The sequence below is a fragment of the Gigantopelta aegis genome, chromosome 13 (assembly GCF_016097555.1).
Source record: "Gigantopelta aegis isolate Gae_Host chromosome 13, Gae_host_genome, whole genome shotgun sequence".
In the NCBI taxonomy this organism is placed as follows: Eukaryota; Metazoa; Mollusca; class Gastropoda; order Neomphalida; family Peltospiridae; genus Gigantopelta; species Gigantopelta aegis.
Genome location: NC_054711.1, coordinates 34,378,671 through 34,393,271, shown reverse-complemented (window position 1 = coordinate 34,393,271; position 14,601 = coordinate 34,378,671). Strand labels below are relative to the sequence as shown.

The 14,601-nt window shown below is 36.1% G+C and overlaps 1 protein-coding gene across 7 annotated transcripts in view; it reads left to right on the top strand.

Moving 5' to 3' along the window:
* Positions 1–14,601, top strand: part of LOC121387474 (trafficking kinesin-binding protein 1-like) — a 135,668-nt gene that overhangs the window by 52,515 nt on the left and 68,552 nt on the right. The window contains exon 1 of one of the 7 annotated variants that reach the window (XM_041518604.1): positions 12,200–12,574. The exons of the other annotated variants lie outside the window; for them this stretch is intronic. Coding sequence (XP_041374538.1) covers positions 12,547–12,574 — 28 coding nt within the window. The 5' untranslated portion in view covers positions 12,200–12,546. Of the gene's footprint in view, positions 1–12,199; positions 12,575–14,601 lie in introns of those variants that run through there. 7 annotated transcript variants of the gene reach the window in all.

Sequence of the window (14,601 nt, the reverse complement as noted above, 5' to 3'; positions counted from 1 at the left end):
CAATTTTATGAAGTAAAAGGGCAAGATATATATATGTAGGTACATATACCATATTTTTTTTAAAGGTTGCAGCAACGACAAAGGTGTGACTGTGTTAACTTTAGCTTTACATTCGAATGAGTTTCTCACAAACTATAAGTCCTAGCCATTCATTGAAATTTGGTTTATAGTTGCACCTATGGATGTTCATCACAGTGCATGTGAAAATAATAAAAAATTAATTACACTATTTAAATTAAAATACTTTTGTATTTGGTATAATGTTAATGTTTGCTTTTTGCTCCATTTCTCACTAATTATAAGACCTACATGTAGATTAATGAAACTTGTTTTATTGTTGTTCCTATTGACGTTGCATTTAAATGTAGATCCACCTTGTTTTACACCCAGTAGCCGATCTCTGTTTTTGTGTTGAGGTGTCGTTAAACATCCATTCATTCATTAAATGTAGATCCACCTTGTTTGACACCCAGTAGCCGATCTCTATTTTTGTGTTGAGGTGTCGTTAAACATCCATTCATTCATTAAATGTAGATCCACCTTGTTTGACACCCAGTAGCCGATCTCTATTTTTGTGTTGGGTTGTCGTTAAACATCCATTCATTCATTAAATGTAGATCCACCTTGTTTGACACCCAGTAGCCGATCTCTATTTTTGTGCTGAGGTGTCGTTAAACATCCATTCATTCATTAAATGTAGATCCACCTTGTTTGACACCCAGTAGCCGATCTCTATTTTTGTGTTGAGGTGTCGTTAAACATCCATTCATTCATTAAATGTAGATCCACCTTGTTTGACACCCAGTAGCCGATCTCTATTTTTGTGTTGAGGTGTCGTTAAACATCCATTCATTCATTAAATGTAGATCCACCTTGTTTGACACCCAGTAGCAGATCTCTATTTTTGTGGGTTGTCGTTAAACATCCATTCATTCATTAAATGTAGATCCACCTTGTTTGACACCCAGTAGCCGATCTCTATTTTTGTGTTGGGTTGTCGTTAAACATCCATTCATTCATTAAATGTAGATCCACCTTGTTTGACACCCAGTAGCCGATCTCTATTTTTGTGCTGAGGTGTCGTTAAACATCCATTCATTCATTAAATGTAGATCCACCTTGTTTGACACCCAGTAGCCGATCTCTATTTTTGTGCTGAGGTGTCGTTAAACATCCATTCATTCATTAAATGTAGATCCACCTTGTTTGACACCCAGTAGCCGATCTCTATTTTTGTGCTGAGGTGTCGTTAAACATCCATTCATTCATTAAATGTAGATCCACCTTGTTTGACACCCAGTAGCCGATCTCTATTTTTGTGTTGAGGTGTCGTTAAACATCCATTCATTCATTAAATGTAGATCCACCTTGTTTGACACCCAGTAGCCGATCTCTATTTTTGTGTTGAGGTGTCGTTAAACATCCATTCATTCATTAAATGTAGATCCACCTTGTTTGACACCCAGTAGCCGATCTCTATTTTTGTGTTGAGGTGTCGTTAAACATCCATTCATTCATTAAATGTAGATCCACCTTGTTTGACACCCAGTAGCCGATCTCTATTTTTGTGTTGAGGTGTCGTTAAACATCCATTCATTCATTAAATGTAGATCCACCTTGTTTGACACCCAGTAGCCGATCTCTATTTTTGTGTTGAGGTGTCGTTAAACATCCATTCATTCATTAAATGTAGATCCACCTTGTTTGACACCCAGTAGCCGATCTCTATTTTTGTGTTGAGGTGTCGTTAAACATCCATTCATTCATTAAATGTAGATCCACCTTGTTTGACACCCAGTAGCCGATCTCTATTTTTGTGTTGAGGTGTCGTTAAACATCCATTCATTCATTAAATGTAGATCCACCTTGTTTGACACCCAGTAGCCGATCTCTATTTTTGTGTTGAGGTGTCGTTAAACATCCATTCATTCATTAAATGTAGATCCACCTTGTTTGACACCCAGTAGCCGATCTCTATTTTTGTGTTGAGGTGTCGTTAAACATCCATTCATTCATTAAATGTAGATCCACCTTGTTTGACACCCAGTAGCCGATCTCTATTTTTGTGTTGAGGTGTCGTTAAACATCCATTCATTCATTAAATGTAGATCCACCTTGTTTGACACCCAGTAGCCGATCTCTATTTTTGTGTTGAGGTGTCGTTAAACATCCATTCATTCATTAAATGTAGATCCACCTTGTTTGACACCCAGTAGCCGATCTCTATTTTTGTGTTGAGGTGTCGTTAAACATCCATTCATTCATTAAATGTAGATCCACCTTGTTTGACACCCAGTAGCCGATCTCTATTTTTGTGTTGAGGTGTCGTTAAACATCCATTCATTCATTAAATGTAGATCCACCTTGTTTGACACCCAGTAGCCGATCTCTATTTTTGTGTTGAGGTGTCGTTAAACATCCATTCATTCATTAAATGTAGATCCACCTTGTTTGACACCCAGTAGCCGATCTCTATTTTTGTGTTGAGGTGTCGTTAAACATCCATTCATTCATTAAATGTAGATCCACCTTGTTTGACACCCAGTAGCCGATCTCTATTTTTGTGTTGAGGTGTCGTTAAACATCCATTCATTCATTAAATGTAGATCCACCTTGTTTGACACCCAGTAGCCGATCTCTATTTTTGTGTTGAGGTGTCGTTAAACATCCATTCATTCATTAAATGTAGATCCACCTTGTTTGACACCCAGTAGCCGATCTCTATTTTTGTGTTGAGGTGTCGTTAAACATCCATTCATTCATTAAATGTAGATCCACCTTGTTTGACACCCAGTAGCCGATCTCTATTTTTGTGTTGAGGTGTCGTTAAACATCCATTCATTCATTAAATGTAGATCCACCTTGTTTGACACCCAGTAGCCGATCTCTATTTTTGTGTTGAGGTGTCGTTAAACATCCATTCATTCATTAAATGTAGATCCACCTTGTTTGACACCCAGTAGCCGATCTCTATTTTTGTGTTGAGGTGTCGTTAAACATCCATTCATTCATTAAATGTAGATCCACCTTGTTTGACACCCAGTAGCCGATCTCTATTTTTGTGTTGAGGTGTCGTTAAACATCCATTCATTCATTAAATGTAGATCCACCTTGTTTGACACCCAGTAGCCGATCTCTATTTTTGTGTTGAGGTGTCGTTAAACATCCATTCATTCATTAAATGTAGATCCACCTTGTTTGACACCCAGTAGCCGATCTCTATTTTTGTGTTGAGGTGTCGTTAAACATCCATTCATTCATTAAATGTAGATCCACCTTGTTTGACACCCAGTAGCCGATCTCTATTTTTGTGTTGAGGTGTCGTTAAACATCCATTCATTCATTAAATGTAGATCCACCTTGTTTGACACCCAGTAGCCGATCTCTATTTTTGTGTTGAGGTGTCGTTAAACATCCATTCATTCATTAAATGTAGATCCACCTTGTTTGACACCCAGTAGCCGATCTCTATTTTTGTGCTGAGGTGTCGTTAAACATCCATTCATTCATTAAATGTAGATCCACCTTGTTTGACACCCAGTAGCCGATCTCTATTTTTGTGCTGAGGTGTCGTTAAACATCCATTCATTCATTAAATGTAGATCCACCTTGTTTGACACCCAGTAGCCGATCTCTATTTTTGTGTTGAGGTGTCGTTAAACATCCATTCATTCATTAAATGTAGATCCACCTTGTTTGACACCCAGTAGCCGATCTCTATTTTGTGTTGAGGTGTCGTTAAACATCCATTCATTCATTAAATGTAGATCCACCTTGTTTGACACCCAGTAGCCGATCTCTATTTTTGTGTTGAGGTGTCGTTAAACATCCATTCATTCATTAAATGTAGATCCACCTTGTTTGACACCCAGTAGCCGATCTCTATTTTTGTGTTGAGGTGTCGTTAAACATCCATTCATTCATTAAATGTAGATCCACCTTGTTTGACACCCAGTAGCCGATCTCTATTTTTGTGTTGAGGTGTCGTTAAACATCCATTCATTCATTAAATGTAGATCCACCTTGTTTGACACCCAGTAGCCGATCTCTATTTTTGTGTTGAGGTGTCGTTAAACATCCATTCATTCATTAAATGTAGATCCACCTTGTTTGACACCCAGTAGCCGATCTCTATTTTTGTGTTGAGGTGTCGTTAAACATCCATTCATTCATTAAATGTAGATCCACCTTGTTTGACACCCAGTAGCCGATCTCTATTTTTGTGTTGAGGTGTCGTTAAACATCCATTCATTCATTAAATGTAGATCCACCTTGTTTGACACCCAGTAGCCGATCTCTATTTTTGTGTTGAGGTGTCGTTAAACATCCATTCATTCATTAAATGTAGATCCACCTTGTTTGACACCCAGTAGCAGATCTCTATTTTTGTGTTGAGGTGTCGTTAAACATCCATTCATTCATTAAATGTAGATCCACCTTGTTTGACACCCAGTAGCCGATCTCTATTTTTGTGTTGAGGTGTCGTTAAACATCCATTCATTCATTAAATGTAGATCCACCTTGTTTGACACCCAGTAGCAGATCTCTATTTTTGTGTTGAGGTGTCGTTAAACATCCATTCATTCATTAAATGTAGATCCACCTTGTTTGACACCCAGTAGCCGATCTCTATTTTTGTGTTGAGGTGTCGTTAAACATCCATTCATTCATTAAATGTAGATCCACCTTGTTTGACACCCAGTAGCCGATCTCTATTTTTGTGTTGAGGTGTCGTTAAACATCCATTCATTCATTAAATGTAGATCCACCTTGTTTGACACCCAGTAGCCGATCTCTATTTTTGTGTTGAGGTGTCGTTAAACATCCATTCATTCATTAAATGTAGATCCACCTTGTTTGACACCCAGTAGCCGATCTCTATTTTTGTGTTGGGGTGTCGTTAAACATCCATTCATTCATTAAATGTAGATCCACCTTGTTTGACACCCAGTAGCCGATCTCTATTTTTGTGTTGGGTTGTCGTTAAACATCCATTCATTCATTAAATGTAGATCCACCTTGTTTGACACCCAGTAGCCGATCTCTATTTTTGTGTTGAGGTGTCGTTAAACATCCATTCATTCATTAAATGTAGATCCTTTTCTCATAAACTGTAAGGGCGAGACGTAGCCCAGTGGTAAAGCGTTTGCTTGATGTGCGGTCAGTCTGGGATCGATCCCCGTCAGTGGGCCCATTGAGCTATTTCTCGCTTCAGCCAGTGCACCACGACTGTGCATCGTTAAATAAAACATTTCCTTTCCAAACTATAAGTCCTACACGTACAAATGTACATCATTGATTTTTGGTTTATAGTTTTACATATCACAGAATTAAAAATTAATTATTTAAACATTTTTAATTAAAATATATTTACTTTTTGCTCAAGGCTATAAACAGTTAAACACAAGTCCTAGATCACTGAAACTTGGTTTATAGTTGCACCTATGGATGGCAATCACACTGCACGTGACAAATTTAGTTAATTTAATTAAAATTTCAAATGAACTTTTTAATTGAATTTTGTATTTATTTATTTAGTTGATCATGCATTGAGAGGAATATCTATAACTTATAAGGATGCATCTGTCAGTGACAAGGATGCATATATCAGTGACAAGGATGCATCTGTCAGTGACAAGGATGCATCTGTCAGTGACAAGTATCCACACAATGAGAATACTGCAACAGTTTACCGACACCTCTAGAGTACATTGGTTTATTAATCATTGGCTATTGAATTTCAGTCATAACAAAATATGCTACTACTATCAGTGTATATGCTATGGGATTTTATAGTAAAAATAATGGAAATTGTAACTTGATAACCCATCGGTTACCAAGCCCATATTTTGTGGTAACTCCATGCTTTATGCGTATTTCGATGCCTGTATATGTACATGTATGTACTTATATTATAACAATGTTTATTATCTCACTGGAACTGAACTGCATAATTTATCTGAACTATCTGTAAACAATTTGCATTAAGTGCCTACTATATAAATAAACACCTTGACTGAAATTAAGTGTATATCATTTCATTTCATTTCAACTTATTTTTGTGCTTATATCCAATTAAGGTTCAAGCACACTGTCCTGGGCACACACCTCAGCTATCTGGGCTGTCTGTCCAGGACAGTGAGTTAGTAGTTAGTTGGTCGGTGTTGGTGTTGTGGTCTTACACCTACCGAATGAGTCATTAAAACTTGCTCTGGGTGGGAACCGGTACCAGGTTCCGAACCCAGTACCTACCAGCCTTATGTCCGATGCCTTAATAACAACACCACCGAGGCCAATATACATGTATGACTTGAGTTGACCCATTACCTAATCAAGGTTTGTAGACTAAAGGCGAACATACATCTTGACTGGAATTACGTGTATGTACATGTATGTGTGTTATACAGTGATTTATATACCAGCTATATATATACACCTGCAGAACTGGTAACCTGCCACCTGTTATCAAGACGAACTCTTATAAAGATGTCTCAGTTTGAATTAAAGTCTAATTTATATTCCATGGAATGTACTGCCAGGTCTCTCTATGACGGGTTAGTGCTTGTACCCTCTCTTGGCATATACTTGACAGAAAAAGAAAACATGTTGAATGTTTTTTGCACTCATGGTGTCACCTTTCCTTTCATTTCAACTTATTTTCGTGCTTATATCCAATTAAGGTTCAAGCACACTGTCCTGGACACACACCTCAGCTATCTGGGATATCTGTCGCCTTTCATAATTTTTCATTAAAACTAAGGGTCCAATTTATAAAGACTGATCTTTGTACTAAAGCTAAAGTGGCAGACCCTATACATGTCGTTTCAACCCTAATGGCATTAATGGCATTGTTATGACAAATGGATACTAAGTTTGGTTACCGGCCTCGGTGGCATCATGGCAGGCCATCGGTCTACAGGCTGGTAGGTACTGGCTTCGGATCCCAGTCGAGGCATGGGATTTTTAATCCAGATACCGACTCCAAACCCTGAGTGAGTGCTCCGCAAGGCTCAGTGGGTAGGTGTAAACCACTTGCACCAACCAGTGATCCATAACTGGTTCAACAAAGGCCATGGTTTGTGCTATCCTGCCTGTGGGAAGCGCAAATAAAAGATCCCTTGCTGCTAATCGGAAAGAGTAGCCCATGTAGTGGTGACAGCGGGTTTCCTCTCAAAATCTGTGTGGTCCTTAACCATATGTCTGACGCCATATAACCGTAAATAAAATGTGTTGAGTGCATCGTTAAATAAAACATTTCTTTCTTTCTAAGTTTGGTTAATCTTCAAACCTGTAACACATTTGGATAAAGTTAAAATAGAGTGAATCATGAGTGTCTCACATTGAAATGGGAAAATACCATTAAAAATAGGGGGGGGGCGGGATGTAGCCCAGTGGTAAGACGCTCGCTTGATGCGCGGTCGGTGTGGGATCGATCCCCATCGGTGGGCCCATTGGGCTATTTTTCATTCCAGCCAGTGCACCATGACTGGTATATCAAAGGCCATGTATATACTACCCTGTCTGGGATGGTGCATATAAAAGATCCCTTGCTGCTAATCGAAAAGAGTAGCCCATGAAATGGCGACAGCAGGTTTCCTCTCTCAATATCTGTGTGGTCCTTAACCATACGTCTGACGCCATATAACAGTAAATAAAATGTGTTGAGTGCATCGTTAAATAAAACATTTCTTCCTTCTTCCATTAAAAATAGAATAGAGCTCATCTCCATAACACATGGTTCTCAGAGATACATTTTTTTTTTTTTAAATATGAAAAATGCATTTTGTGGTTTAAAAGACGCCAGGATGATCAAAAACACTTCACAGAGATGGATAATCTAAACAATAAAATATAAGTAATGTCTCATTTCAATTATGGCTCTATAATAGTAAAAAACATAATGCCATGGGGTTTAAAAACTAGGCTCTGTCACTTAATATTTTTTTCTACACTTATGATTTGCCCCCAGTCAGTTCTCCTTTCTGATATAAAGTGATATTGCCACTGGAAACTTACAAATCAAAAAGAAGAGATAAAATTCCATTGAAATTAGTGGGTAACTGAATTTAACTGTTTATTTATGCATTCCTGTGATTGTTATACCATATGTCATAGGATTGCGTGACGTCACACAAAACTTGTTAAAACATATTTGGCAGGGAAAATGATAACTTTTAAATAGGATTTAAAAAAAGCATGAGTTTTATTGATTTTATTATATCATAAAACAATTATTTATCTTATTTCGGGCAATATAGCAGGTTTTATATGGGCTCAAGAAATTGATTTTGACCTTGGCCTTTCGCCTCCATCAGTATAAATGTTTGGGATCCATAAAACCTGACATGCCCTCGCTGCATAAATATTAATAAATCTATTGGTACATGTATTTGACCATTTCAACTGGCCTCGGTGGCACAGACAACGGGCTGGTAGTTACAGGGTTCGCAGCCCAGTATCGGCTCCAACCCAGAGCAAGTTCTTACGGGCTCAGTGGGTAGGTGTAAGGCCACTACATTCTCTTCTCTCTCACTAACCACTAACCAACTAACAACTAGCCCATTCCTGGACAGACAGCCCAGATAGCGGAGTTGTGTGCTAAGGGCAGTGTGCTTGAACCTTAATTGGATATAAGCACGAAAATAATTTGAAATGTGAGTTAATGGAGCAGTATATCGGATCATACACATAAGTACTTATATGTATAACTGTTCAGTTGAGAAGAATAAAGCTGTTTCAAGCTGGCTTTATATATTAAGTATCTCTTGAACAGGTACAGGTGTGCAGGTATGCAGAAAAAGGTCACAATGACCTGCACTTTCACCTACATTATATGACAAGCTAATCTTTTTAAGGTGATTGTTCCCCACCTACGTTGTACCCAGGATGTTGTGCTTGAACCTCAATGGGATATATAAACACAGTAATATGTGGAAATCAAAACTACCAAAAATGGTAATAATATTTACCCAATTGTAATGATTTTGATGTCACTGCAGAATGTCTGTTATGTAATAACAGTACTATTATTAAATATACAATATCAGGTACTGATGGTTCTATTATGAAAACAATGACACTCATTACTAGCAGGTGACCCGAACTTGCGACGTTTTCATGAGAAAAATTACTATAATTATACTATTGTTTTGACATTTTGAGTACCCGGTAACCAACATTTTGAAATTAGTCCAGACTCAACTAAGTTACTAACTAAGGTTATCCACTGTTCCTGGTATGGTCTTTTGTCTTTTTCGTGGAGGTGGGGTGGGTGGGGGGGGGGGGGGGGGGGGGGGGGTGTTACATGTACTGGCATATCAGGAGAGGGGGTTTTGTGGTCACCCAGAAAACTGGATACATAATGATATTCATCAGTGCGATTTTGAGGAGAGTCCGGAAGCCTGAGGCTCGCAAAAATCATATAGGACTCTCTAGCTTAGCTCATAGAAATTATTTGTACAAATTACATTGATTCCTTGAAATAACACAGTCAACATATATCTAAAAATCATGGGAAACTACAGTCTTGAATAGCGATCTTTTCCATGGTTTCATGCAAAACATTTAGTGTCTTCTGTTTTACTGGAGACGCACAGCAGGGCTTGCTGCATGGGTTAATTGGTGGCGGGCTCTAAACCTTATAACACTTAAATTTTTTAAACCAAAATCGCACACTGTTCATGTACATGTATGTGTGAATTTTTGTGTATCTTATTCTTTAGCCAGTATGATATTGAAATTAGTTGAATACCGAGTCCAATTGCATGCAGACCATGTACAATTATGTACATGTATTTCTAGAATGCATGACAAGATAACACTACTACAATGGGCTGAATGACAAGGACAGGGCAGGTTCACGATTAAACATTCACATGTCTAAATAGACATGTATATATGTATGTATACATGTATATACTTCGGCTGTTGGGTGTCAAACTTTTGGTAATTTAGTCCATTATTTTATCAATAATATTTATATACCGGTATTCCCTGAAATTGTTTCGTTGATTATTGTAAAATTGAAATAACATTTTCCAATCTTCTTGACAACATAATTATATATAATGAATGCAAGTTCTTTGAAATGATAGTGTTTGAGTAAGGAGTATAGTGTTTTGACGGTCAAGAAGCAAAAACTAGAATGTATATGTAGTATAGTATATTTTCTGCTACTAATGTCTGTTATTAATAAAGGTAAAGGTGGTTTGGTGAGAATATTTAGGTTTTTGCTTTGATCTGCTACTCAACAAGGATTATTTGTGATCTGAATTTGAATAAAATTAGCTCACATTATCTCTCATACACCAAGCCCAGCAAGATGGATGGTGAAGAAATCTGTTTAAGAACTATAGCAGTAAGTGGGTTCTAATTTACCTAAAGAGGAGTCCAACAAAATTGTCAATGAATTACTCAAAGCCACATAAAGTCAAAGAATTCCCATCAAAGCGGTGTCATTGTAAATGTTTTAATGCTCAGTGGTGTGTTTGAAACCCCAGTGGTATATGAGCATGTTAAACTGGTTACCTACCTACCTACGGCTCAGTTGATGTGCACTTCATACTGTCATTCCAATAACACACATGCCAAAACATGAACATCACAATAATAATAATTTATTATAGGTATACATATTGGCCTTTGCGCATTCACAAAATACATAAATATTAAATAAAATTTTATGATATATAACCATAAAAGCATACAAAGATTACTATTCATAAACAATATACATGAACTAATAATTTTGTTTGACTAGAAATCTAAAATATAATCACTTCAAAATAATAATCACACAAGTAAATATTGTTTTTGTTACGGAAGAGCTTTAGTTGAAATACTAAAACATTTCTAAATACCTGAGCATGAATCATTGATTTTGAACATACATGTACCATTTTTTTTTTCTAAAATATTGTGGAACATTTTTTTCTTATTTTATAATATATTGAACAGATTAGTATATAGAGGATTCATCACAAGTATTTTTTAATATAAAAAATATCAACCGAGTCTATGTTAATTGGATTAACTAGACGAGGTTGATATTTTTCATATAAAAAAATACAAGTAGCGAATTCTATTTATCCTATAACACTTCTAAAATAACATTTTAATTAAATTTTTAGTAAATCACAGTATTAAAGTCGCCTCCATTGGTAATATGATGTCATCACGATTAGCACAAATTAGTTTGACGTCACGCATTTTAACTAAATCTTATGAAAACATTATGCTCAGGTATATATGTCTTGTTGGCTTGTAAACAAATGACCCATTCACAGCAACACATTATTACCTAGAAACCTTGTAAATTTGCATATACCTTTAAATTTGCATACCATTATTAACCAGGTTAATATACTTAATTATCACATGGGTTTATGACATGGATATCATGGGTAAGTTATAGGATAAAAAAAAATATTTCATCTTCAGTTTCATTACCCAGTATACATGTAACATTTTGTATCTTGTCTCAATAAGTACTTAAAGCAACTCACATTTCACGTATAATCTTAACATTATCATTACGGTATTTTACTGCAGTGTTCTTAGATGTGATTATTTTTTTATAGTTGTGTTAAAAAAAAAGAAATAATGACTAACTAGAATGGGTTTTTTTTGTCTACAGTTATTGATGAAATTTCAGTGATTATATCTAATTATAAACTGATTAAAATTCAGGTATGATAAATAATTCCTAAGTGAATCAGATATTACCTGGAAATTTCAGGGATGATACATAAACCCTAATTATTCATATTCCCTGTAACATAAACACTACTGTATGTCTCACTCTTTAGTTTGTGAAATGTTTAAATTAGTCAAATGTTTTATACTGACTCCCAAGTCCAGGCCATGTATGATTATGTATACTTCTAGAACACTTGACAATTTAACACTATTACAATGTGCTGATTATGCATGTCAAAGACGGTGCAGGTGATTAAACCGTAACATGTCTGTATAGTTTTATCTGCTTCCTGTTTAACATTAATATCAGTCAGACACCGATTCCATGTTCAGGCCCTGTACAGTTTCTAGAAGGCTTGACAATTTAAGTCTTTTAAAATGGGCCAATTACATGTATACTGTATATGACAAGGGTGGTGCATGCAGGTGATTAAACCTTCACATATCTGTATGTGCTTCTTCTGCTTCCTTATAACACTGCTATCAGTCAGAAATTGATTCCAAGTTCAGGCCCTGTACAGTTATGTATTTCTAGAACACTTGACAATTTAATACTAATAAAATGGGCTGATTATATATGATCCTGATTATATATGGCAAGGGTTTAAATTTTGCTGCAAGTGATTCAACCTTCGCATGTCAGTTTCTAGCATTGATATCAGTCACACACCGATTCCAAGTCCAGGCCATGTATGATTATGTATTTTTAGCCCAGGAGAGCATAAGACTACCAGACCAGGCTCAATGGCAGAGGATATATGGTGCTGACACTTCCTGGCAATCTCTGACGTTCTCTCTTTCTCTGTTGTCAGTTATTAATTAAAACTTTTGTTAACAGCTCTGTAGAGGATGAATATTTCATGCCAGCTGGAATCGGGTGAGCTAATTACTGTTAATCATGGTTAGGTTATTGTCACGTCTTCTCTGTGTTGGAGAGGAGTGATGTATTCGTGTTCTTCAAAACAGCTGACCTCCAAATGTCATTTTGTTCCTGTGGTGCTAGAAATCTTTAAATCAATGCAGTGGATGGATGGCTACATTTTGACAGAGTCAAACAATAGGAATTATTTCATTTTATTTTCAGATGTTCTATATTAGTTCATTTTAATCATGATGCAACATATATGAACATGTACTAAAAGTTATGTATTATAAATACATGTAGTGTGATTTTCACTTGACTATATATATTACATCATATTTGTGTAATTCATCTAGTTATAATTTATGTAATTGTTATTCGTTAGCTGATACTATTTAAAAAAAAAAAGTATTCTGTACATATATCTAAATATACAAGTATGTTTGTGGATTTTATTGTGGGGAGGTGGTGGCTTTTGTTTTAGGTGGGTGAGATATAATGCCATAATGAGGGACAAATGTGGAAGTAGAGGGTTTAAGATTGTGTTGATTAGGTAGGTGAGGCTAGGGTTGGGGAGTTAATAGCCCGAGTACTCTGACTGTAAGAGAGCTAGACGGACATTTTATGTCCAGATGTCCGTCTAGCTCTCTTACAGTCAGAGTACTCGGGCTAGGGAGTTAAGTAAAGGGTCCAAAATTGTATTTTGGGGGGGGGGGGGGGGGATGTGAGGCTGAGGAGACCATAATAACAGACATACATGCTGTATGGTAGGAGAAGGAATTGTCTCTGTACTGATGGTATTTTTTATTGTGTCTGTTGGTGTATCATTAACAAACATTCTAGTGATTTCCCTAGAAATTTGGCAGGGCATGGTAGACCAAACACTTTTGGGGCATTTTCACAAGTTTTGGCGGCACTTTTATTTCATTAAAAATAGACAAAAAATTAATTGAAATAAACTTTAATGTAATTTATGTGTTTGCTTTAATAAATGAATGGCAAAAGATATAAAAGGTATATTTTATTAATTAATAATACCTTTTTGGGTGTTTTATAAAGGCAATTTTAGAATTAATTACTGAAAAAGGCTTCTTTAATCTCAGGGCAGCATGGTGCTGATTAGGGCAAGATGGCACTAGACTATTGAGGCATGATATTTAAGTTAATATAAATATTATATTGAAATGTATACTTATTTTATCATAATACATCCATGTCTCTTTTTAATCACTGATCCATCAGTTTATATTGATCCATCTGTTTACATTGATCCATCAGTTTACATTGATCCATCAATTTACATTGATCCATCAGTTTATATTGATCCATCAGTTTACATTGATCCATCAATTGATCCATCAGTTTATATTGATCCATCAGTTTACATTGATCCATCAGTTTACATTCATCCATCAGTTTACATTCATCCATCAGTTTACATTCATCCATCAGTTTATATTGATCCATCCATTTATATTGATCCATCAGTTGATCCATCAGTTTATATTGATCCATCAGTTTACATTGATCCATCAGTTTACATTGATCCATCAGTTTATATTGATCCATCAGTTTACATTGATCCATCAGTTTACATTGATCCATCAGTATATATTGATCCATCAGTTTACATTGATCCATCAGTTTACATTGATCCATCAGTTTATATTGAGCCATCTATCCATTTATTCATTTTTATTCTGCAACCACCGTTTCTATTGACAGAATATGATGTTGGACAAAGCAAAGTCATATCCTGCTACTAAAATAGCTACATTATAAAATCACTCATTTGACCTCTAGGTCATCATACAATGCGGCAAAAATAATAGCTTTTCCCCTTAATTTTTATGGTCTGCATGATAAAGATAATAACTACATGTAGTTAATGACGTCGGATATCTGCTGTATCCTGTTCATATCAGGACAAATGAGAAATTCCGCTTGACAGAGCCTTGCGGAATTTCCATTCTTACCTAATTCACAGGATAAAGTCAATATCTGACGTCATTAACTAGTTATTCTATATGTACATGCATTTA